Below are 23,588 nucleotides of genomic sequence, written 5' to 3'. Positions count from 1 at the left end.
GGGCTGAAGGGATAGTTTCCGCGCTGCATCTCTAAACTAAACTATACTATACTAAACTTTCTGCAATTTAAAAACAACTTGTTATGTTTCTCTCTCTTAGTTCCCATAATGTGACTTCAACCTGGATCATTAACTATTTCTCTACCCGCAGATGGCTTCTGCCCTGCTCAATGCGCCAGCATTTTCTGCTGTTGTTTCAGATGTCCAGCATCGATAGATTTTTATCTTTTGATTTTAATTTGTTTCGCTGATGTTTAATGAGATGTAAACATTGGGCCAGGACACTGAGGCTCTAATTCTTCTTTGAAATAGTGCCTCGTATGACATGGGAGCAGAATTAGGCCATTCAGTCCATCAAGTCAATAGACAATAGACAATAGGTGCAGGAGTAGGCCATTTGGCCCTTCGAGCCAGCACCGCCATTCGATGTGATCATGGCTGATCATCCCCAATCAGTACCCCGTTCCTGCCTTCTCCCCGTATCCCCTGACTCCGCTACTTTTAAGAGTCCTATCTAGCTCTCTCTTGAAAGCATCCAGAGAACCTGCCTCCACCGCCCTCTGAGGCAGAGAATTCCACAGACTCCTCTCCACCATGTACGCTGTAGAGATCGGGTTGGCCTCAGTTTAATGTTTCTTTTGAAAAATGTCCTCTCCTCCATCCATCCGTGACACCAGTGATTACCCCGTACACTAGCACTATCCCACACACCACGGACAATTTACAATTTTCTGTTTTGAAGTCAATTAACCCACGAATCTGAACGTCTTTGGAGTTTGGGAGGAAACCGTAACTCCCGGACAAAATCCACGTGGCCACGGGATAAATGCCCCTGGATAACGGATACAAGATGGACAATTAGCGCCTTAACTACCTCCGCAGGCAGCTCCTTCCATACATCCACCATCGCCTGGATGAAACAGTTGCCCCTCAATGTATCTTAATGTCTCTTAATGCATGGATGTCAATCTGCTTACATTGCAGGTGTCAGAGCTGACAGTGTTACAAAGATGAAGATTTATTTGCATCTGATTCTGCTTTTTCCGTCTTTTGGTAAAAGAATTGTTGGTGACCCCTTCAACTCCACGAGGCAGAAATACCTCCTCCTCCTCCTCCATCTCTGAGCTCCAAAGAATGCACTCTTCAGAATGGCACAGAACTGAGCTATTTGGAGAGCAGAGCCTTGTCTAAAATCCTGTTCACAGTGGCTAAGTTCAGTTCCACCGAAGAAAAAGCCTTTCTCCCCCCCCCCCCCACCAGCTGTCTCTTTGGTTGCAGGACCTGTCAACAAACGACTGCTATTCGCAATGTGCCTTAAACGTAGAAACATATCTCACCTGGGGCATATTGAAAACATTATACTGGTAAAGAGTTGGGACTTACGAAAGGGAATTGCATGGACATGCGAGAGCTAGCTAGTGACTTGGAAAGGGACAAAGGGAACTGGAGTGAATTAATTACTCTATAGAGACCGAACATTGTCTTGATCTTAGACCTAGATCTAGTCCGGCACGGACTAGAAGGATCGAGATGGCCTGTTTCCGTGCTGTAATTGTTATATGGTTATATGGTTATATGACACTTAAAAATTACACTTCTGTGCCAGTATTCTCCTAAGATGCAACCAATTTCTCCATGAAAGAGGGCACAGTATACGTTTGATGATGTTCTTGTAAAACGCTTCAGGACACTTGGAATATTAAAGCAATATTCAAATTATTGTTATAATCAGCTTTGATGCTAGATTTGGGGTTATCAACCAATCAGCTTTTGGGAGTATAGAGCCGTATGGCATGGACACAGGCCCTTCGGCCCATCTCACCCATGTCGACCATGATGCCCCATCTACACTAGCCCCACCTGCATGCATTTGTCAGTCAGTAAGTTTAGTTTTATTATCATGTGTACCAAGGTACAGTGAAAAGCTTATGTTGCGTGCCAATTAGTCAGCAGAGAGACAATACATGATTACAATCGAACCATCTACATGATAAAGGAATAACGTTTAATGCCAGGTAAAACCAGCAATGTCCGATCAAGGTAGTCCGAGGGTCACCAAAAAAGTAGATAGTAGTTCAGCACTGCTCTCTGATTGTGGTGGAATGATTCAGTTGCCTGATAGCGGCTGTTATCATGTAGGGATCATGATTAGCTGTTATTATGATTATCCCTATCCAGTAGGGAACTGTAAATTCACCTCCCCTAGGTATGACGTGGAGCCATGCAAGGCGAATGTCACAAAATTGTCAAAGGCATTTACTTATAGACAATAGACAATAGGTGCAGGAGAAGGCCATTCAGCCCTTCGAGCCAGCACCATCATTCAATGTGATCATGGCTGATCATCCACACTTAAAATTCATTTTGGGCACTTTGCTAGCCTCGAAGCCGATGGGGGATTGATATTGGTTCATAGCTTCCAGTTGAAATGGAAGGAAATTGGTTAGCTGTGAGGAGATAGAGCATTACCAGGATACATATGATGGACGTTAAAAGTGCTAGGTGTGGGTTTTCAAATCAGGCAGTACTGGACTAGAAGGGCTGAATGGTCTCACTTTGAGGAACCGCCAGGTAATAGTGTCCAGATGCTGGAAATGGTACATGGAGATCTACAGAGTGGACCGGACAGATCTCAGTGACAGTGGTGAGGCGATGTCATTGATTCAGGCCATGACCTCCTGTGCCTACTGAGCTGATGACAGTGAGTTTGTGAAGTACTGGCTCAGTTCAGCAGGAACTGGAGTCGGGTCTAACGATGCCTGTGGGGGGGGGAGGGGGGGGGGGGGGGACAGGGGAATCAAAGGACCCATGTTTCAACAGAACACCTCTTCCTGCCAAAGAATTGCTTCGCGTTCTTGAAGTGGAACCACTATTTACAACTTAAATGCGGCATTTTGTTTCTGCAATTAGCAAGGCTTTGAGAAAGGTGAAGAAGCCAAAAATGTTAAGGAAGGAAGGAAGTGCAGATGCTGGTTTACACTGAGGACAGACACAAAATGCTGGAGTAACTCAGGCAGCATCTCGACCCAAAACATATGCTATTCCTTGGTACACAAAAAAAGCGCGGAGAGAAACTCAGCGGGGAGCAGCATCTAACTCAGCGAAGGAATAGGCAAGTCCCGAAACGTTGCCTATTTCCTTCGCTCCATAGAGCGAAGGAAATGTGGATTTTCCCGATCTGCAGTTCCTTCTTTCGGGTCCTTTTCTATTCCTTCTTCAAATGGTTATATAATGCGCATGGCAAATGCTTTTTTACACACAAAGATAGACACTGCTGGAGGAACTTGCAACATCTCTGGACAAGGAATGGGTGATGTTTTGTCTTCTTGATCGTGCGTATGGCGTCACAGCCTAAGGGTTGATTGCATTAGATCGTGCACCGGGGGATTGGACGAAACGTGAAGTGAAGGTTGCAATCTCCCACCCCCATGTTTCGGGTCGGGAAGTCTGAAGACGGGTCTCGACCCGAAAAGTCACATATTCCTTTTCTCCAGCGATGCTGCCTGAGCCGCTGAGTTACTGTTAAGTCTTGTAAACATGTAACTGTACTCCAAAATGAGCCAGGGCTTCAGGAAAGGGAGAATAAGGACGTTATTTTTTAAAACAATTAAAGGATCACAAACTGAATAAAGCTCCAAGCAGCCATGAGCTCCAGGGCTGAGATATGGTCCCTCTGCTGGTCGTCTCTGATCATTACAGAGAATGAGGGGAAAGTCTTAAGAGGAAAGCAATTCAAGTTGATGGGAATCATAGCATGACACGGTACGATAGAACTTTATTTATCCCAGGAGGGAAATTGATCTGCCAACAGTCATAAAAACACAAAATACATGAAATTAAAGTGACGAGTGGAAAGGATTGGGGATGTGCAATGATTGGGGAGGGGAGGTTTTGTGTCAGTCTCCCCACCTGCTTCCACTACCTGCAACCTCCGGCAACCACCTGCAACCTCCGGGAACCGCACGGAAACCTAGGTTGAGCGCAAAGTCTCCAGAGGTTTCTGTTCAGGTTTCCTAAGTGGGACAGGGGCATTAGTCTACCCCATGACAGAAGGGGAAGGAGTTGTACAGTCTGATAGCCACAGGGAAGGCGGATCTCCTGTGAAGTTCTGTACTGCATCTTGGTGGAGCTTGTCTGCTCCTCAGGTTGACCAGTGTGTCATGGAGGGGGTGAGCTGCATTATCTGAGATGCACTGCTGGAAAAGCTGTTTCAAAAGTTTGGAGGCAAATCTCTGAAGGCTTGGGCCAATCTCTGCTTCTGAAGTGCAGAAAGAAGATCTCGACCCAAAACGACCTCACCTTTCCATGTCCGCCAGAGATGCTACATTACTCCAGCACTTTGTGTTCTCTTCTCCGCTTCTGAAAGGTGTCCCCTGATGAAACAGTGATCTGGAGTCGATGAAACTGCTAGAGGCATCTAGGGAGGTCTCATTACTTGATCACGATCGCCCCCACACTCTCCAGCCATTAGCACATCCATCCATGAGACCAACAGCAAGTGTTAAGCAAATATTCCTCATTAATAGTCAATACACAATAGGTGCAGGAGTGTGCCATTCGGCCCTTCGAGCCAGCACCGCCATTCAATGTGATCATGACTGATCATCCCCAATCAGTACCCCGTTCCTGCCTACCCTCCATATCCCCTGACTCCGCTATCTTTAAGAGCCTAATCTAGCTCTCTCTAGGAAGTATCCAGAGAGCAAAGAACTGGAGGAACTCAGCGAGCCAGGCAGCATCTCTGGAGGACATGGATTGGGGATATTTTGGTTTGGGACCCTTCTTCAGACTGGGTTTAGTAGATGGGGGGAGGGAAGAAAGGTGGAAGAGAGGTAGGGGGCGGTACAAAACCTGGCAAGTGATGAGTGGAAGATAGACACTAAAAGCTACCTTTGGCGAGAATCCATATCTGCAGTTCCTCCTCATATTGGACTATCCTTTTTGCTCTGAAATCCAACATATTCTGATCGCATGTGATTGTCAACAAAACCCTAGAACCACACGCAGCGACTGCAGTGACTCATACGAGGCAAGGTGAATTACCCAATAGGGTTTTTTTTAATTAAATTCAAAAATATTTACAACGTAGATGACAATTGTAATGCAGTATGAAATGGTAAACAACTTTGATGTGCAATAATTTTATACGCTGAAGAAATACATTCCAGAGATACTTGGTCGTAATCCTTTAAGACTTTCATTGACACAAGCACCATTTCAGAGACCATCAACAACTCATCCACCCAGTTCATATCACAAGGGATAACTCGAGCACATGTGTGAAACTCTTTATGGGGGAAATGTCACTACAGTGTCGAGTTATATTAAGTTGTGTGGCCATACAATAAATAGAGGCTTGAACTGCACCCGGCTGAGATACTGCAACTGTGTACGCAATCATATTAGCACATCCTTGGGTGAGGGGTCAATTTGGAAATAGTAAAATCTTATGGGAGTGGTATTTTGAAAATGGTTCACTCTCTGGATGCAGTAGGCTGGTATTTCATAGCCTATTCACAGTTTCCGATGATGAAATGCTGCTGCCTTGAACTGCTAAAGGCAGACTTGCTTCCCTAGTTCTGCCAAAATGGATTTTGTTTTGGAAGATCCAGCATGGAAACAGGCCCTTCAGCCCACAATGTCTCTGTCGCACATGATGAAAAGACCAGCCTTTATCTACCTGCACATAATCCATTTAAGGATTTACATTTTAATATCTGTCCCACTTACAAATATATAGGCTAGCCTCCAGGCGCTTCATTTTGTACATCTCAAATTTGGGAAAAATCTTAAGTCCGACACCAATATAATTTTATAGCAGCCACGCCCTTTAAATTAACACATAAACGAGCATTGTGTCGAATTTGCTGTTAGCCCAACTATCCCTCAAATAGATTTGTGCTCTTTTTCCCAGATCCCAGTGTAACTGATTATCGTTTGCTGTTAAAAACCAACTGTTTAAAGTTGCTTATAGGTGGTTCAACCATTAGAAAGTACAGCACAGGAACAGCCCTTCAGCCCACAATGTGTCTGCCGCACACGATGAAAAGACCAGCCTTTATCTACCTGCACATAATCCATATCCCTCCATATACATGTGCCGATCCAAAAGCCTTTTAAATTCCATTCTCATATCTGCCTCCATCACTGCCTTTGGCAGCATATTCCAGGCACTCACCACTCTTTGTGTAAGAACACTTGCTCCACACATCTCCGTTCAACTTTGCCCCCATCACCTTAAACTTATGTCCCTCAAGTATTTGATATTTCCATCCCAGGAAATTACTGAACCCATCTTTAAAAGAAAGTGGCTTTGGGGTGAGTGCAAAACATATCTCCATGTATCAGCCATGGTTTGGATTCACCTCATAGAGTCGTGGAGTGATACAGTGTGGTAACAGGCCCTTTGGCCCAACTTGCCCACACTGGACAACATGTCCCAGTTACACTAGTCCCACCTGCCAGCATTTGGCCCATATCACTCCAAACCCATCCTATCCACCTGCCCTAGTTCTGTGCATTCAGTGTGGAAAGTGATTACAACTCCTTGCGCACTATCTTACACCAGTTTTGCGATGACAACCAAAGACAAATTTCCCCCTCCAGAGACTGCATGGTATTAGGGCATTCCTCAGAAGCATGAGAAGGCATTTAGCCATTAATGCCAAACTTTTTTTGCATATGTTCTCCAGTAATTCCCTCTGATGATCATAAATGCAACTTTCCTTTTGTTTTGAAAGAGCTTCTCGACTTTCTCGACCAACGATGGACTGTCACAGTTTTTTCCTGGAGAAGGGAGTCTAAAACTAGAGGGCATAGGTTTCAAATGAGAGGGGAAAGATTTAAAGGGGAACTTAACATTTTTCCACACAGTGTTCGGTAGGTTAATGTAATAAGCTGCGTGAGGAAGTGGTAGAAATTTGCAGAACGGTTACAATGTTTAAAATACAACTGGACAGGTAAATGGTTCGGAGAAAAGATAGAGAGGGATATGGGCAAAATGCGGGCAACTGGGACTTGCTCAGGAAGGCAACTTCGTTGGCATGGACCAGTTGGGCCAAAGGGCCTGTTTCCCTATTGTCATACGTGATAGGAGAAGCATTAGGCCATTCGGCCCATTCAATCATGGCTGATCTATCTCTCCCTCCTAACCCCATTCTCCTGCTTTCTCCCAATAAACCCTTGACACCCGTACATTGGATAACATTGTTCCTATGACTCTGACTCTCTACCAAGTGCAGTAATACATTTATGTCAAAACACACGATGAAAGAAGAGCAACATTGCAACATCCGTAGCAGTGATGAAGAGTGCAGGCAAACTGTTCAACAGTTCGAGCTTCCCATTCACCAATCAATTGGATTCTGTTGGGGGATCAAGGGTTATGGCTCAGCCACCGATCGGTAGAGATGATGCTGGAGGCTTCAAGAGTAAATAGTTTCTTATTGTTCTTATGTTACAAAGAAAATGTCTTTAAAGTACATTCTTGTCTCAAGTGCAATACTGTTTGATATAACATGATATATATTTTTATTTAAACAGAAACAAGAGCATTCTTATAACTTGACGGTTTGATCCACTGCCAATTTTCTTGAATGCTTATGTAAGATTTTCCAATGCAATTGAGCGCCGTGGCCATTGATGATGTTTGACTATGGTTTGTGTTGGTTTATGAAAGCAATATTGTTCAACAATTTGAGAAAAAACTAAGTGAAAATAGAATTCTACCCATTTGTTTAAAAAAATATCAAAAGTGTACAATAGCAGTCCATTTCGAGGTACCAAAGGCATAACACCAGCAGTCCAGTTCAATAAAGTCGATTTGCTGCTGTCATGCTAAGAAATAAAAATGAGGTTCATTTCCACGCAGCAGAATTGTGTAAAACAGCGAGATTAACAGACCGAGGCACGGGGAACTGCAGGTGCTGGAACCTTGGGTAGAACACAAAGTGTTGGAGTAACTCAACGGGTCAGGCAACATCTCATGGATAGACAGGAAAAAATGTTCCCGATGTTGGAGGAGTCCAGAACCAGGGTCACAGTTTAAGAATAAGGGGTAGGCCATTTAGGACTGAGATGAGGAAAAATGTTTACACCCAGAGAGTTGTGAATCTGTTGAATTCTCTGCCACAGAAGGCAGTGGAGGCCAGTAGCGGACTGGCCAGGGTGTCAGCTTGCCCGATGGCAAGTGGGCCCCTGATGAAGTGGGCCCCCTTTGTCTCCTGGCAACCAATATTTTTAGACCCAGTCCGCCGCTGGTGGAGGCCAATTCACTGGATGTTTTCAAGAGAGCGTTAGATATAGCTCTTAGGGCTAATGGAATCAAGGGATGTGGGGAGAAAGCGGGGATGTGGTGCTGATTTTGGATGATCAGCCATTTCGCTTTCCTTTGATGCAGAGAACCGACTGAGTTCTTCCAGAATTCACTGCTTTTTCGTTTCAGATTCCAGTATCTGCTGTTCCATTCGTTTACTGAGAGAATTGCCCTGGATTCTTCCAATCGTGAAAATAAAGTCTCAAAACACTTCACAGTAGTATCATCAGGCAACATTTCCATATCCTTTCCCCAAAGGAGCAACACGCCTCTTGTCCCATGCCTGACATGAAAGAAAGGTGACTCCTTTCCGAGGGCGGCGCTCCTTCAATACTGCACTGGACTGTAACTCATAGGATCAGGCGGCATCTATGGAGGACATGGACTGGCCACGTTTCAGATCGGGACCCATCTTCAGACTGGTTTTAGTCGAGGGGGTTGGGGGGGGGGGGGGGGGGAGTGAGAAAGTTGGAAGAGAGATAAGGGCGGTACAATACCTGGCAAGTAATGGGTGGAAGATAGACACAAAAAGCTATCTTTGGTGTAAACCAGTATCTGCAGTGCCTTCCACCACAAGGGATGGGTGGATCCAAATGAAGATTGGTTGATCGGCAGATGGGCGGACAAAGGTCAGATATGAAAAGGAGACAAAAAGGGGTGAGAGATAAGGAGAGGAGAGACGTGACATGTGAGGCAGGGCCAGGGGAAAAGGTGTTGGTGGGAGGAGACGGGGATGGGTGAGGGGGGGGGGGGGGGAGTGGAGAGGGAGGGGGGGAGAATGGGGAGGCAGGAGAGTGGGAGAAATGGGTGCACATCCTGATGTGGTACAGAGATGACGGAAGGAGGTTGTTGGTTAGTTTAGCTGAAATTGGAGAATTCAATGTTTATACCGTTGATTTCTAGGCTACTGGCCCAGTATAGTAAGTGCGGTTCCCACTATGATCAGTCTGAAGAAGGGTCACGAGCCAAAAACACCCCCTATCCATGTCCTCCAGAGATGCTGCCTGACCCACTGATTGACTCCGGCACTTGGTGTGCCTGAGACACGGCTAATTGCGATAGGCTCGGGGGTTCCTCCAACCGAGTTTCGCTGCCATTGAGATGAGACTGGAGAGGGCGGAATTCCTGGGCATCTTCCAGCGTTGAGAACTCAGATCCCTTCTGACTTGGGCAAGGTCTTCTTGGGACTCAGCAGCTTTGAGTTTCGGAAGCTCTCCCTCATCCTGTAGGAGCTGTCGGTGGAGCCGCTGAGGACGGACTCGCTGCGGGTCAGGAAGGGCACGGGGGCTCCGGCTTTGATGAAGCAGAAGCACAGGATCTTGAGGATGGCCTTGCGCACGTCCTCGCTGCCGAAGGAGTAGATGACGGGGTTGATGGCCGAGTTGACCACGGCCAGGGTGATGGTCCACTCCATGGCGTGCAGCCTGACGCAGACCGACGAGTTGCAGTAGACATCCAGGAGCAGCAGCACGAACAGGGGGCTCCAGCACACCACGAAGGCGGCCACGATCATGAAGACAGTCTTGAGCAGCCGGACCGACTTCAGGCGGCTCTTGCTGCTCGACGCCGACTTGGCGCTGGTCTTGACCAAGTGGTAGATGCCGCTGTACAGCGCCACGATCCCAATGATGATGATGCTGAACATCACCACGCAGAAGAGGATGTAGCTCTTGGAGTACAGGGGGAGAAGGGTGGAGCACTCCTCCAAGTTACAGATGCAGTTCCAGCCGAGGAGTGGGAGAAGCCCGATCAGGGAAGCCAGCAGCCAGCACAGCCCAATCAGGCAGTACACCCGGTAGGTTTTGTTGGCCGACGCGTAGGGGAATGGGTTGACCATGGTGGCGTATCTCTCCATGGCCGTGATGAGCAGGCTGAAGGTGGAGGCGGCCAGGGCAAAGAACAGGACCCCTTCCCTGAGGAACCAGATGGTGGGCGAGATGTGGAAGGTCTGCTCCCCCGACAGGCACAGGTTGACGATGTAAGCAGTGCCGGTCAACAGGTCGCACAGGGTGATGTTGGCGATGCAGTAGTACACCCAGCTCCTGAAGCGTCTGTTGTGCAGGATGGCGATGAAGACCAGCAGGTTCTCCACCACCACCACGCAACTGACCACGATGAAGATGATCCTGATGAGTCCCATGCCCTCGCCGGGCGCTCGCCTGTTCTCCAGTTTCCCCGTGTGGTTGTAATGGAGCAGGATGATGCTCGGCTCCTGCCTCGCAAAGGACGCCAGGCACTCGCTGATGTTCATGTTGTAGAGGAACGTGGACTCTGGGGGGGGGGGGGGGGGGGGGGGGCAGTGATCGCCTGCGAATATCAACAGGGCTTTGGGTTCTTTGACGCCAACCGATGACTTCAACAGGGCGTCAAACCTCGAAGGATCTGCGAGCAAAATGAAGGATATTAGAAACATAGAAACATAGAAAAAAGGTGCAGGAGGAGGCCTTCGGCCCTTCGAGACAGCACTGCCCGCCATTCATTGTGATCATGGCTGATCGTCCCCAATCAATAACCCTTGCCTGCTTTCTCCCCATATCCCTTGATTCCACTAGCCCCTAGAACTATCTAACTCTCTCTAAAATCCATCCAGTGACTTGGCCTCCACTGCCCTCTGTGGCAGGGAATTCCACAAATTCACAACTCTCTGGGTGAAAAGGTTTTTTCTCACCACAGTCTTAAATGGCCTCCTCTTTATTCTAAGACTGTGGCCCCCTGGTTCTGGACTCGCCCAACAATGGGAACATTATAGCCAAGCCTCGTCGATAATCTAAGCTGTATATTATAATAATAATAATAATAATAATAATAATAATAATAATAATAATAATAATAATAATAATAATAATAATAATAATAATAATCTTATTTATATAGCACATTTTCAGTCAACTTGCATTGACCCCAAAGTGCTTCACATAATTACATTACATTTACACACAGGCAAAGGTGGGTGAAGTGTCTTGCCCCAAGGACACAACGACCGTATGCACTCCCAAGCGGGATTCGAACCGGCTACCTTCCGGTTGCCAGCCGAACACTTAGCCCATTGCGCCATCTGTCATCTAGAGAAAGTCAAACCTATTGTTACCCCGTGCTGGGACTGGACTCGAAACCCTCTGTGTCATTCTGCTGTGGGACTATGATGTCTTGAAAACAGGTAGGGAGGAACTGCAGGTGTTGCTTTATACCGAAGTTAGACACAAAATGTTGGAGTAACCCTGTGGGTCAGGGTTCCTCTGGAGAAAAGGAATAGGTGACCTTTCGGGTCAAGCGAGTCAAATAAGGAGATATCAGCTGGCCAAGCGTGTGGTCAAAGGTGGAGCTTTAAGACATATTGAAAAGAGGTTGAGGTAGATTTAGGGAAAGTTAGGCCTATAAACTAGGACTATCCTACACACTAGGGTCAATTTACAATTTTACTGAAGTCAATTGACCTACAAACCTGCGCATCTTTGGAGTGTGAGAGGAACCCGGAAGAAACCTACACGGTCACAGGGAGAACGTGCAAACTCCACACAGACTGAACCCGAGGTCGGGATCGAACCTGGGCCTCTGACGCCGTGAGGCAGCAGCTCTACCAACTACGCCACTGTCCGCCCCACTCGCTGTGCATAAATTTTGCTACCCTGCAAAAGTGAAAGGAGCTATAAGAATGCAGAATCTTTCCTACAGAGGTACATTTTCTCCTCGTTATGCCTGGGGTGTTCAGATTATCATTAACCGAGCGGTAGAGTTGCTGTCTTACAGCGCCAGAGACCCAGGCTTGACCCTGACTTGCTGTCTGTGCGGAGTTTGTACGTTCTCCCATGACCGCGTGGGTTTTCTCTGGGCGCTTCGGGTTCCCCTCGAAGACGTACAGGTTTGCAGGTTAATTTGGCCTCGGTAAAAATTGTAAAAGTGTAGGGGGAATCGCTTCCTAAACACTCCCTTCCATTGTTGTGCAAGAAGGGACTGTTTCCACGCTGTATTTCTAAACTAAACTGCTCTCTTGCTTGATACCAATTTTGCTCGACCTTCGCTTTTATACAGAGACTCTTATTATAAAAAGACTCAGAGGTTATGGGGAGAAGACAGGACAATGGGGTTAGGAGGGGGAGATATATCAGCCATGATTGAATGGCGGCGTAGACTTGATGGCCCCTCCCCCACCCACCCTCACATCAGTCAGAAGAAGGGTTTCGACCCGAAACGTTGCCTATTCCCTTCGCTCCATAGATGCTGCTGCACCCACTGAGCTTCTCCAGCATTTTTGTCTACCTTCGATTTTCCAGCATCTGCAGTTCCTTCTTAAACACTCCCTTCCATTGACTCCATTTACACCTCAGGCTGCCTCGGCAAGGCCAGCAGCATAATCAAGGGTGAGTCTCGCCCTGGCCACTCCCTCTTCTCCCCTCTCCCATCGGACAAAAGATATAGAAGTGTGAACATGCGCATCTCCAGATTCAGGGGTAGTTTCTTCCCAGCTGTTATCAGGCAATTGGATCATCCTACCATGTCCAGAGAGCAGTGCTGAGCTATTATCTACCTCTTTGGAGACCATCGGACTATCTTTCATTGGACTTTACAGGCTTTACCTTGGACTAAACGTTATTTACTTATCATGTATCTATAGATTGTAAATGGCCCGATTGTAATCATGCGATGTCTTTCAGCTGACTGAACAGCACGCAACAAAAGCTTTCACTGTCCCTCAGTACGCGTGACAATAAACTAAACTGAACTGCACTAATGAGCGATTGGAGACCCGCTTCAGTGGGTAACACACACGTAGTCGCCTGGGTTGGGCTCATCTTCCCCTGGGTCACCTGGGCAGCAACATCTATCTCCTGCGTTAGGTTCTGCCTCATGTCTCGGGAGTGGGGTTTAAACCCACCATCTTCCACACCAGCGTGGGTGGGTGGGTCACTAAATGGTGGGTCACCAACTCCTGCGCGAAGAGAGGTAAGATTTCCACATCCTGATACTGTTCCGTCTGAGAGTTGCCAAGTAAAAGAAGTGTTGCAACTGCTGGGGAACAGCCTGCCAAAGTTTTAGTTCAGCAGTGGGTTCTCGCAAAAAACAAGTGGCTGCCAAAACGTTGTATGTGATGTAGTTGTGACTGGCAGACTGGGAATAGAATCAGTCAAAGGTTTCATTGCACAAACCAACTTCCTCTTCTCCAGTCAGCTGTAACTTGCTACACTTGCTACGGTCACCTGACCTGTAGCCTCTACATTCCTTGCACGGGGATGTTTACTGTACGCCCTGTGTCAGAGGAAGACAAACCTCTCCCATCTATGCATCTTTGTCTGCTCATTAGAAACCAGACCAAGGGAAGGGAACTTCTCTCTCTGTTCCCAATACTTTCCTTCACCTTGCAAGGGGTTTCATTGTCCATCTGCTGAAGCAAAAGAGCTTGCATTAACACAGTAGTTTAGTTCAGTTTAGAGATACAGTGCGGAAACAGGCCCTTCGGCCCACCGAGTCCATGTCGACCCGCGATCCCCCCGCACACTAACGCCAACCTACACACACTGGGGATAATTTACAATTATATCAAGCCAATTAGCCTGCAAACCTGTACATCTTTGGAGTATTTTCATTGGTTTTTTTCAAGATACAGTGTGGAAACAGGCCCTTCAGCCCACCAAGTCCACACTGACCAGCGAACACTGATACACTAGTTTTATCCTACTCACTCCAGAGGCCAATTAACCTACAAACCTGTATGTCTTTGGAGTGTGGGAAGAAACCGGAGCACCCGGAGAAAACCCACACAGTCGCAGGGAGAATATGCAAACTCCGTACAGACAGTGGTCAGGAGCAAAGCCGGGTCTCTGGCGCTGAGGCAGCAACTCTCCTGCTGCACCATTGTGTTGTCTTCCCCAACACTCGCACCTAATATAATGGTTGCTTTCTGCAATGAAAAGACTTGAAATCACGTGCCACCAGATTCAGGAACAGCTTCTTCCCCGCTGTTATCAGGCTACTAACGGACCTGTCGTTTGCTAAGGGTATAATCCCGATCTCCCAAACAACCTCATTGCGGCTCTTGCACCTTTTTTTTAACCTACACTTTCTGTGCAAATGTAATGCCATAACACTGTATTCTGCATTCTGGTGTTATGTTCTCTTTGCACTACCTGTTGTACTTGTGTAAAGCTTCATTATACTCATGGAGGGCATAATTTGACTAGATAGCAAAGTGTGTCAGTGCGTTTCAGTGCTCATGTATATATATGCCTATACCAATGTGGTACTTTAGGGAAATGTGTCACAGTAGGGTCCCACAAGCCAAAACAACAGAGTGATCTGATGAAGCAGCTCCTACAATTGGTTAGGGAGCAATAGATCTGGCTGATTTCATAAGTTCATGTCACAGAAGCAGATGGTTCTGGTCGAGACCCTTTTTCAGACTGAATGATGTCAGAAATCGGAAAAGGGGAGGTGCAACAAGACCTGGGCGTGCTTGTACATCAGTCACTGAAAGTAAGCATGCAGACACAGCAGGCAGTGAAGAAAGCTAATGGCATGTTGGCCTTCATTGTGAGAGGATTTGAGTTTAGGAACAGGGAGGTCCTTCTGCAGTTGGAGTATTGTGTGCAATTTTGGTCTCCTAATTTGAGGAAGGACATTATTGCTAATGAGGGAGTGCAGCGTAGGTTCACCAGGTTAATTCCAGGGATGGCGGGGCTGACATATGATGAAAGAATAGATCGACTGGGCTTGTATTCACTAGAATTTAGAAGGATGAGAGGAATCTTATAGAAACATAAAATTCTTAAAGTATAGGACAGGCTAGATGCAGGAAAAATGTTCCCCATGTTGGAGGAGTGCAGAACCAGGGTCACAGTTTAAGAATAAGGGGCAGGCCATTTAGGACTGAGATGAGGAAAAATTTCTTCACCCAAAGAGTTGTGAATCTGTGGAATTTCCTGCCACAGAAGGTGGTGGAGGCCAATTCACTGGATGTTTTCAAGAGAGAGTTAGATTTAGCTCTTAGGGCTAAATGAAACTAGCGATATGTGGAAAAAGCGGGAACAGGGTACTGATTTTAGATGATCAGCTATGATCATATTGAATGGCGGTGCTGGCTCGAATGGGCCGAATGGCCTACTTCTGCACCTATGTTTCTATGTTTCTAACTGGACCACCCTAGGGAGCGGTCCTGACCTACAATCTATTGTATCTCATTGGAGATCCTTGAATTATCTTTAAATGGACTTTACTAGACTATATCTTTCCCTAAACATTATTCCCTCAATCCTGTATCTGTACACTGAACATAGAAACATAGAAAATAGGTGCAGGAGGAGGCCATTCGGCCTTTCGAGCCAACACCGCCATTCATTGTGATCATGCTGATCTTCCCCTATCATGCCTTCTCCCCATATCCCTTGATTCCACTAGCCCCTAGAGCTCTATCTAACTCTCTCTTAAATCCATCCAGTGACTTGGCCTCCACTGCCCTCTGTGGCAGGGAATTCCATAAATTCAAAACTCTCTGGGTGAAAACGTTTTTTTCTCACCTCAGTGTTAAATGACCTCCCCTTTATTCTAAGACTGTGGCCCCCTGGCTCTGGACTCGCCTCAACATTGGGAACATTTTTCCTGCACTGGGGACGGCTTGATTGTAATCATGTAGTGGTCTTTCCACCGAGCGGACAGAACGCGACAAAAAATCTTTTCACTGTACCTCGCTCGGTACACGTGACAATAAACTATTGCCTGCTCTCTCAGATGGATGTAAAAGACCCCATGTGGCAGTGTTTTGGAAGTAGAGCAGAGAAGTTATCTCAGGTCAATGATAATCTCAATCAAATCTTGAAAGCAGCTGATCTGGCCACTATCACACTAGAGTGCATGAGGTTTGGCAAATGCCCGGTGTATTTCCAGCACCAGGTACCATGCGTAGAAATGGCTGTAAAGTACATTCACGTGTCTGCATTTTGCATAAGAACCTCTCGAACAGCAAGTCCTCTCCTTTTTAACACTGTTTCTCCTTCCTGATATATTTCCACACAGTATTTCCAAAAGCAGGTTTACAAAAGACCCATAATCGTGACGGCAATATGCAGATATAGACACATATTAAAAGCATTAATAAAAACATAAATATGCACGTTAAATAATTTTTCCTTCAGCATTGGATGCAGGCATAATCTCATTGGCACCTGTGTCTATCAATCTGAACAGTTGGATTACCACCTATGGTTCACTTTAACTCACGTTCTACTTGACTGGTAAAATGCTACAGAGTTAAGACAGCAATAATACTGCCCGTATGTTTCGAGGGCAGTGTAATGGACGGCTGAACTTACCATGACAGAGTGTCGTGCATTACTTGATCTGCTGTTTGCCCGGTGCCGATGTTACAGCAGCTGCCACTCGTCCCAGCTGCCCCGACATGGTCTCTGCAAATTACAGAAGTTGCAAGTCGACTTATTGTGATCAGTTCTGCTCCACCCAGGAAGACATGACAGACCAAACACCCTGATAAGAGTTTGCTTACTAATTTTGTGCAGCTGCACGGTTTATGGCTGGAGAGGACCCCTGTCTTAATCTGTTGGCTGCTGGCTGGCTCTAGAGAGAGCTTGCTATCTCTACCCTGCAGGCATTTCTCCAAGACACCATCAAACATACAGTGTGGTGATCCAATGCATTAGAGATAAATCATCTGCACTTACAGATGCATCTCTCACCTCCAACACCAAACTAATTCGAATCCCCCTCCAGGGACTTGAGCACAAAATGCTGGGCGGAGACTCCGGTGAAATACTATAGGAGCGCAACACTGCCAACACTCTAACAACAAGAGAATTTACAAGAATGATCCCACGAATAAGTTGGTTAACCTATGATGAGCGTTTGTCAGCACTGGGCCTGTGCTCGCTGGAGTTTAGAAGAATTAGAGAGGAGACCTCATTCTAACATACAGAATAGTGAAAGGCTTGGATGTGAAAGGCGATGCGGAAAGGAAGTTTCCACTAGTAGGGGAGTCTAGGACGAGATGTCATCGCCTCAGAATTAAAGGATGTTCTTTTAGGTAGGAGATGAGGAGAAATTTATTTGGTGGTGAAGGGTGGTGAATCTGTGGAATTCTATGCCACAGAAGGCTGTGCAGGCCGTCAGTGGATATTTTTAAGGCAGAGATGGATAGATTTTGGATTTACTAGCGGTGTGAGAGGTAATGGGGAGAAGGCAGGAGAATGGGGTTCGGAGGGAGAGATAGATCAGCCATGATTGAATGGCAGAGTAGACTTGATGGGCCGAATGGCCTAATTCTACTCCTATCATCTATGACCTTATGACCTGCTACCTCCCGACGCCAGAGTCTGATAACTGTACCTGAATCTGGAGGTGTGCGTTTTCACACTTCCGTACCTCTCGCCTGATGGGAGAGGGGAGAAGAGGGAGTGGCCGGGGTGAGTGGCCCTTGACTCTGCTGGTGACTGTGAGGATATGGTGTTTGTGTGTTGTGATTGTGTTTCTTCCCAGAGGCAATTCGGACTGTAAACGCCTATCTCACCAGGGACTAACTCTACAGAACGTTTTTCCTTCCATTATTTATTATGTAAAAGAATATGTGTGTTATGATTGTGTTTATAATTTGTTTGGTTGTTTTGTTGTTTGTCTTTTGCACAAAAGTCCGCTAGCATTGCCACTTTCATTTCACTGCACATCTCGTATGTGTATGTGACAAATAAACTTGACTTGACTTGACTTGACTTGATTGCACAATCTGTGTGTGAGGGTGAGATTGCATCATGTGCAGGCTTGGTGGGTGTGTGGGCTGTTTTTGTTCACAAGATGCCCCATGAATATGAGGGGCAAGTGTCAGCTGTGGTCAGCAGACAATGGCTTTGAAGTCTGCTCAAGTATAAATTTAGAACTGGCTTCACCGCACGCCCAGGAATCTCCCAAAATAGCTACCGTTCCTCTGTATGTCTCTCTGCCCTCTCTCTGTATCTGTCTATTTCTCTCTCTCTCTCTCTCTCTCTTTCTCTCTCTTCCTCTCTGCCTCTCCATCTCTGTCTCTCTCACACAAACTCCCTCTCTCATTCTCTCTCTCTGCTTGCCATCTTTATCCTTTCTTTCTTGAAAGAGAGAGAGATAGAGATACAGTGTGAAAACGGGCCCTTTAGCCCATCAAGACCATGCTGACCATCTTACAAAATTCTTAAGGGGTTGGACAGGCTAGATGCAGGAAGATTGTTCCCGATGTTGGGGAAGTCCAGAACTAGGGGGTCATAGTTTAAGGATAAGGGGGAAGTCTTTTAGGAACGAGATGAGAAAAACATTTTCACACAGAGAGTGGTGAATCGCTGGAATTCTCTGCCTCGGAAGGTAGTTGAGGCCAGTTCATTGGCTATATTTAAGAGGGAGTTAGATGTGGCCCTTGTGGCTAAAGGGATCAAGATACAAGATACATTTAATTGTCACATGTGCCAGATGGCACAGTGAAATCAAATTCCCATACAGCCATACAATTAAAAAAATAAATAAATAAATAAATAACGATGATTAAAAAATTTTTTAAAAGACTGTAGGGGGTATGGAGAAAAGGCAGGTACAGGATACTGAGTTGGATGATCAGCCATGACCATATTGAATGAAGGTGCAGGCTCGAAGGGCCGAATGGCCTACTCCTGCACCTATATTCTATGTTTCTATGTTTCTAATTACCTGTTGATACTAATCCTCCATAAATCCCCATTTTCATCATCTTCCTTCACATTCTAGACTCACCTACACACCATGTTTAGGTTTATTATTGTCACGTGCACCAGACGCACAGTGCGGCACGGTGGCGCAATGGTAGAGTTGCTGCCTTACAGCGCCAGAGGCCCGGGTTCAATCCCGACTGCGCGTGCTGTCCATACAGAATTTGTACCTTCTCCCCATGACTGCGTGGGATTTCTCCGAGATCTTTGGTTTCCTCCCCACACTCCAAAGACGTACAAAGATGTAAATTGTCCCGAGTGTGTGTGGGACAATGTTAATGTGCGAGGATCGCTGGTTGGTGCGGACTCGGTGGGCCGAAGGGCCTGTTTCAATACTGTATCTCTAAACTAAACCAAGGTAGGAATCAGATCAGATAATACTATACAGAAATACAATCAAGTCGAACTCAAGCACAATAGGTAGAGTGAAGGGGAAGATACAGAGTGCTGAATATACAGTAGTTCTCAGAGTTGTAACGCATCTGTTCCATAGACCAATGTGCGCAAAGGTGCCATGATAAAATGGGCAGCACCCTAGTATATGGAAGGGCAGTGCGGAAACTTGATAACAGAGGGGAAGAAGCAGGTCCTGAGTCTGGGAGCCAATTCATCTGCCAACCTCCATGTTGCATTTTTTTTTTTTTTTTAAACATTTTTAATATTTAATATAATCTTTAAACATCTCCTTCACCATTTTGCCTTTATAGATATGTATATAGCGCCGCAGAATTGTGCACCTATCCCCCCCCCCTCTCCCTTTTGTTTTTGTTTTCTGTTTCTTGTTTTTTGTACTAAATTATATGTATGCACTGAGTACGAGCAGCTTTTAATTTCATTGTACATGTATAGTGACAATAAATGGCATATCTATATCTATATCTATCTATGTTGGGATGTGAGTGGAAACCAGAGATTTTGGAGGAAACCCACGTGGTCACAGGGAGAACGTGCAAACTCCACAAAGACAGCACCTGAGGTCAGGATTGAACCCGGGCCTCTAACGCTGTAAGGCAGCAGCTCTACCAGTGGCACCACTGTGCCACCCCCAGTGCCACTATGCCCCCTTCTTTACCTGTGTCTCTTATTTTCTGCTTGCATGGCAAACCTGCCCTAACCCTGACAGCAGGAATAGCTTGGACAGCCAGCTCCAGTGTGGCTGTGGATGGATGTAAGTTGAGAATACCATTGGCCTCTGCTCACCTGTTCCCCAGATCCCAAATTCAGCAAATGCCCATTCATTTAGAGTCTTTATAAGTTCATGTTCGTAAATAATAGGAGCAGAATTAGGCCATTCGGCCCATCAAGTTTGCTCCGCCATTCAACCATGGCTGATCTTTCCCTCCCTCCTAACCCATTCTCCTGCCTGCTCCCCATAACTTCTGACATGCATACTAATCAAGAATCTATCTATCTCTGCCTTAAATATATCCACTGACTTGGCCTCCACAGCCTTTTGTGGCAAAGAATTCCACAGATTCACCACCCTCTGACTAAAGATATTCCTCCACATCACCTTCCTAAAAGAACCTCCTTCAATTCTGGGGCTATAACGTCTAGTCCTAAACTCTCCCGCTAGTGGAAGCATCCTCCCCACATCCACTCTATCCAAGCCTTTCAATATTTTGTACGTTTAGAATGTGGTCACCCTCATTCTTCTAGACTCCAGCGAGTACTTGCCCAGTGCCGTCAAACGCTCATCATATATTAACCTACTTATTCCTGGAATTATTCTTGTAAAACCTCCTCTGGACCCTCTCCAGGGCAGCACACCCCTCCTCAAATATGGTGCCCAAAAATGATGACAATATTGCAAATGCAGCCTGGTCAGCGCCTTATAGAGCCTCTGCATTACATCTCTGTTTTAGTGTAGAAGACCTCTCGAAATAAAAGGGAAAGAGTTAGAAATGGCTGTACAAGCTTTTCCACAGAATGAAGGCAATGCAAGGCTAACTTGGCACAGCTTGTCGAGCTGCTGCCTCATATCTCCAGTGACCTGGGTTCAATCCTGACCTCCGATGCTGTCTGCTTGGATTTTAATCCTTGTCCCTGCGACTCTGTGGGTTTCCGCATCTCATAAATGTGTGAGTCGGTGGATCAATTGGCCACCGTAACTTGCCCCTGGTGTGAAGGTGGCCAGTGGACTCTGAGGGGAGTTATTAGGAATGCCTGAACAAAACGGGATTTGTGATGGATTAATAGTCTCTAGCCCAGAGTAGGGGAATCAAGAACCAGAGGACACGAGGGGGTCACGGTGGCGTAGAGGTAGAGCTGCTGCCTTACAGCGCCAGAGACCAGGGTTTGACCCTGAGTGCGGATGCTTGTCTGTATGGAGTTTGTACGTTCTCCCCGTGACCTACGTGGGTATTCTCCAAGATCTTCATATTCCTCCCACACTCTAAAGACGTACAGGTTTGTAGGTTAATTGGCTTGGATATAAAACGTAACTTTGTCCCTAGTGTGTGTAGAATAGTGTTAATGGTTCTGGCGCTGTAAGTGCTGTAAGGCAACAACTCTACCACTGTTCCACCCTGCTGCCCACTTTTGTTTAACTTTCCGGTAGTTCCTGCCTCAACCACTTCCTCCAGCAGCTCGTTCCATACACCCATCACCCTTTGTGTGAAAAGGTTTTCTCACCTAATGATCGCTGGTCGGCACGGACTCGGTGGGCCGAAGGGCCTGTTTCCGTGCTGTGTCCCGAAGCTAAATTAAACAAAACAGTTTGATTTTTGTTTTGAACAGCGAGTCACAGATAATCCCGCAACCTGACAAACGCTCAGCTTGCACCCTGCCCTGTGTAAAAGTGCTCGCAGGTGAATTTAACTGAGATGCGGGGAAAGCAAAGAAAATGCGGATGGGTGTTTAAAACAAAACTGAATGGTGAATGTAAGGAACTGCTGGTATTCCGAGACTGCTTCTAGCAAACAACACCCTTATTGCACCAAGTCCTCTTGTGCAAGGAGTACATGCATATGATAAGCTGTTTTGAGATCTTCCTGTTTACGCCCTTAACACTCTGACTGTGAAGGGGTGCAGGATATTGGTCCTCGATGCCTTGTTTTGCAGACAGATGAACTGTTCTAGCTAGCCCCTCTCTCCACCCTATGCTCCCCATCCCAACTCACATTTCCCTCCAGAAAACATTAGATTAGAAAACTTTTTCAGTTAGTAGCTTTTTCACACAAAGGTGGGTGTATGGAACGAGCTGCCGGAGGAGGTGGCTGAGGCAGGTATTATCGCAAAGGTTAAGAAAGTGGGTGGCACGGTGGCGCAACGGTAGAGTTGCTGCCTTACAGTGATTCCAACACCAGAGTCCCAGGTTCGATCCTGACTATAAGTGCTGTCTGTATGCACTTTGTATGTTCTCCTGTTTCCGCGCTTTAAGAATAAGGGGTAAGCCATTTAGAACGGAGAAGAGGAAACACTTTTTCTCACAGAGAGTTGTGAGTTTGTGGAATTCTCTGCCTCAGGGGGCGGTGGAGGCCGGTTCTCTGGATACTTTCAAGAGAGAGCTAGATAGGGCTCTTGAAGAGAGCGGAGTCAGGGGATATGGGGAGAAGACAGGAACGGGGTACTGATTGGGGATGATCAGCCATGATCACATTGAATGGCGGTGCTGGCTCAAAGAGCCGAATAGCCTACTCCTGCACCTATTGTCTATTGTCTATATGACTCTATAATGTGTATACCCCTGGGCCACAACAGCATTTCATAGAACACAGAACAGCACAGCCCAGCAACTGGCACGTTAGCCCACAATGTCTATGTTGAACATGATGATAAGTTAATCTCCTCTGCCTGCACATGATCCATATCCCTCCATTCCCTGAATACCCATGTACTTATCTAAACGCCTCTTAAATGCCACTATCATATCAGTCCCCACCACAGCACTTGGCAGCATGTTCCAGGCACCCAGCACTCTCTGTGTAAAAATAATTGTCCCACACATCACAGTGTGTCGCAGCGGTAGAGTTGCTGCCTCACAGCACCAGAGACCAAGTTTCGATCCTGACCAGGTGTGCTGTCTGTACGGAGTTTGTACATTCTCCCTGTGGCCGCAGGGGATTTTCTCCGGATGCTCCGGGTTCCTCCCACACTCCAAAGACATGCAGGTTTGTAGGTTAATTGGCTTCGGTAAAATTAGTAAATTGTCCCTTGTGTGTGTAGGATAGTGTTGGTGCATGGGGTGAATGCTGGTTGGTGCGGACTCAGTGGGCCGAAGGGCCTGTTTCTGCACTGTATCTCTAAAGACGAAAGTAAAGTAAAAGTCTGTCACCTTCAAGCTATGCTGTCTAGTCTTTGACATTTCCACCCTGGGAAAAAGAGTCTATCCTATCTCAAGTTCAAGGTCAAGTTCCATTTATTGTCACATACACCAATTGGTGCAGTGCAATTTGAGTTACCATGCGGCCACACAAATAAAATAAATACAACACTATAGAATTTAACATGAACAGTGGAATCAACGTTTCCCTCGGTGAAGGAAGGCAACAAAGTTCAGTCATCTTCCTCTTGTTCCCCCGTAGTCGGGGCCTTTCAACCCTCCGCATTCGCCGCAACGGCGGCCCGAT

General features: G+C 46.4%; 2 protein-coding genes across 2 annotated transcripts in view; both read right to left on the bottom strand.

Annotated features, from left to right (window-relative positions):
* haus8 (HAUS augmin like complex subunit 8) overlaps positions 1-23,588 on the bottom strand; it is a 281,932-nt gene that overhangs the window by 122,826 nt on the left and 135,518 nt on the right. The window lies entirely within an intron of this gene.
* s1pr4 (sphingosine-1-phosphate receptor 4) lies at positions 9,099-10,598 on the bottom strand. Its single transcript, XM_055658525.1, has one exon. It carries the CDS (start codon positions 10,563-10,565, stop codon positions 9,465-9,467), a length of 1,101 nt encoding a protein of 366 aa, XP_055514500.1. The 5' UTR covers positions 10,566-10,598; the 3' UTR covers positions 9,099-9,464.

This window comes from Leucoraja erinacea, chromosome 29 (genome assembly GCF_028641065.1).
Source record: "Leucoraja erinacea ecotype New England chromosome 29, Leri_hhj_1, whole genome shotgun sequence".
In the NCBI taxonomy this organism is placed as follows: Eukaryota; Metazoa; Chordata; class Chondrichthyes; order Rajiformes; family Rajidae; genus Leucoraja; species Leucoraja erinaceus.
This window is presented reverse-complemented; position numbering and strand designations above follow the sequence as displayed.

What these genes read in the sequence shown, in the direction of transcription:
- s1pr4 (XM_055658525.1), bottom strand. Translation starts at nt 10,565, where the DNA reads ATGAACATCAGCGAGTGCCTGGCGTCCTTTGCGAGGCAGGAGCCGAGC.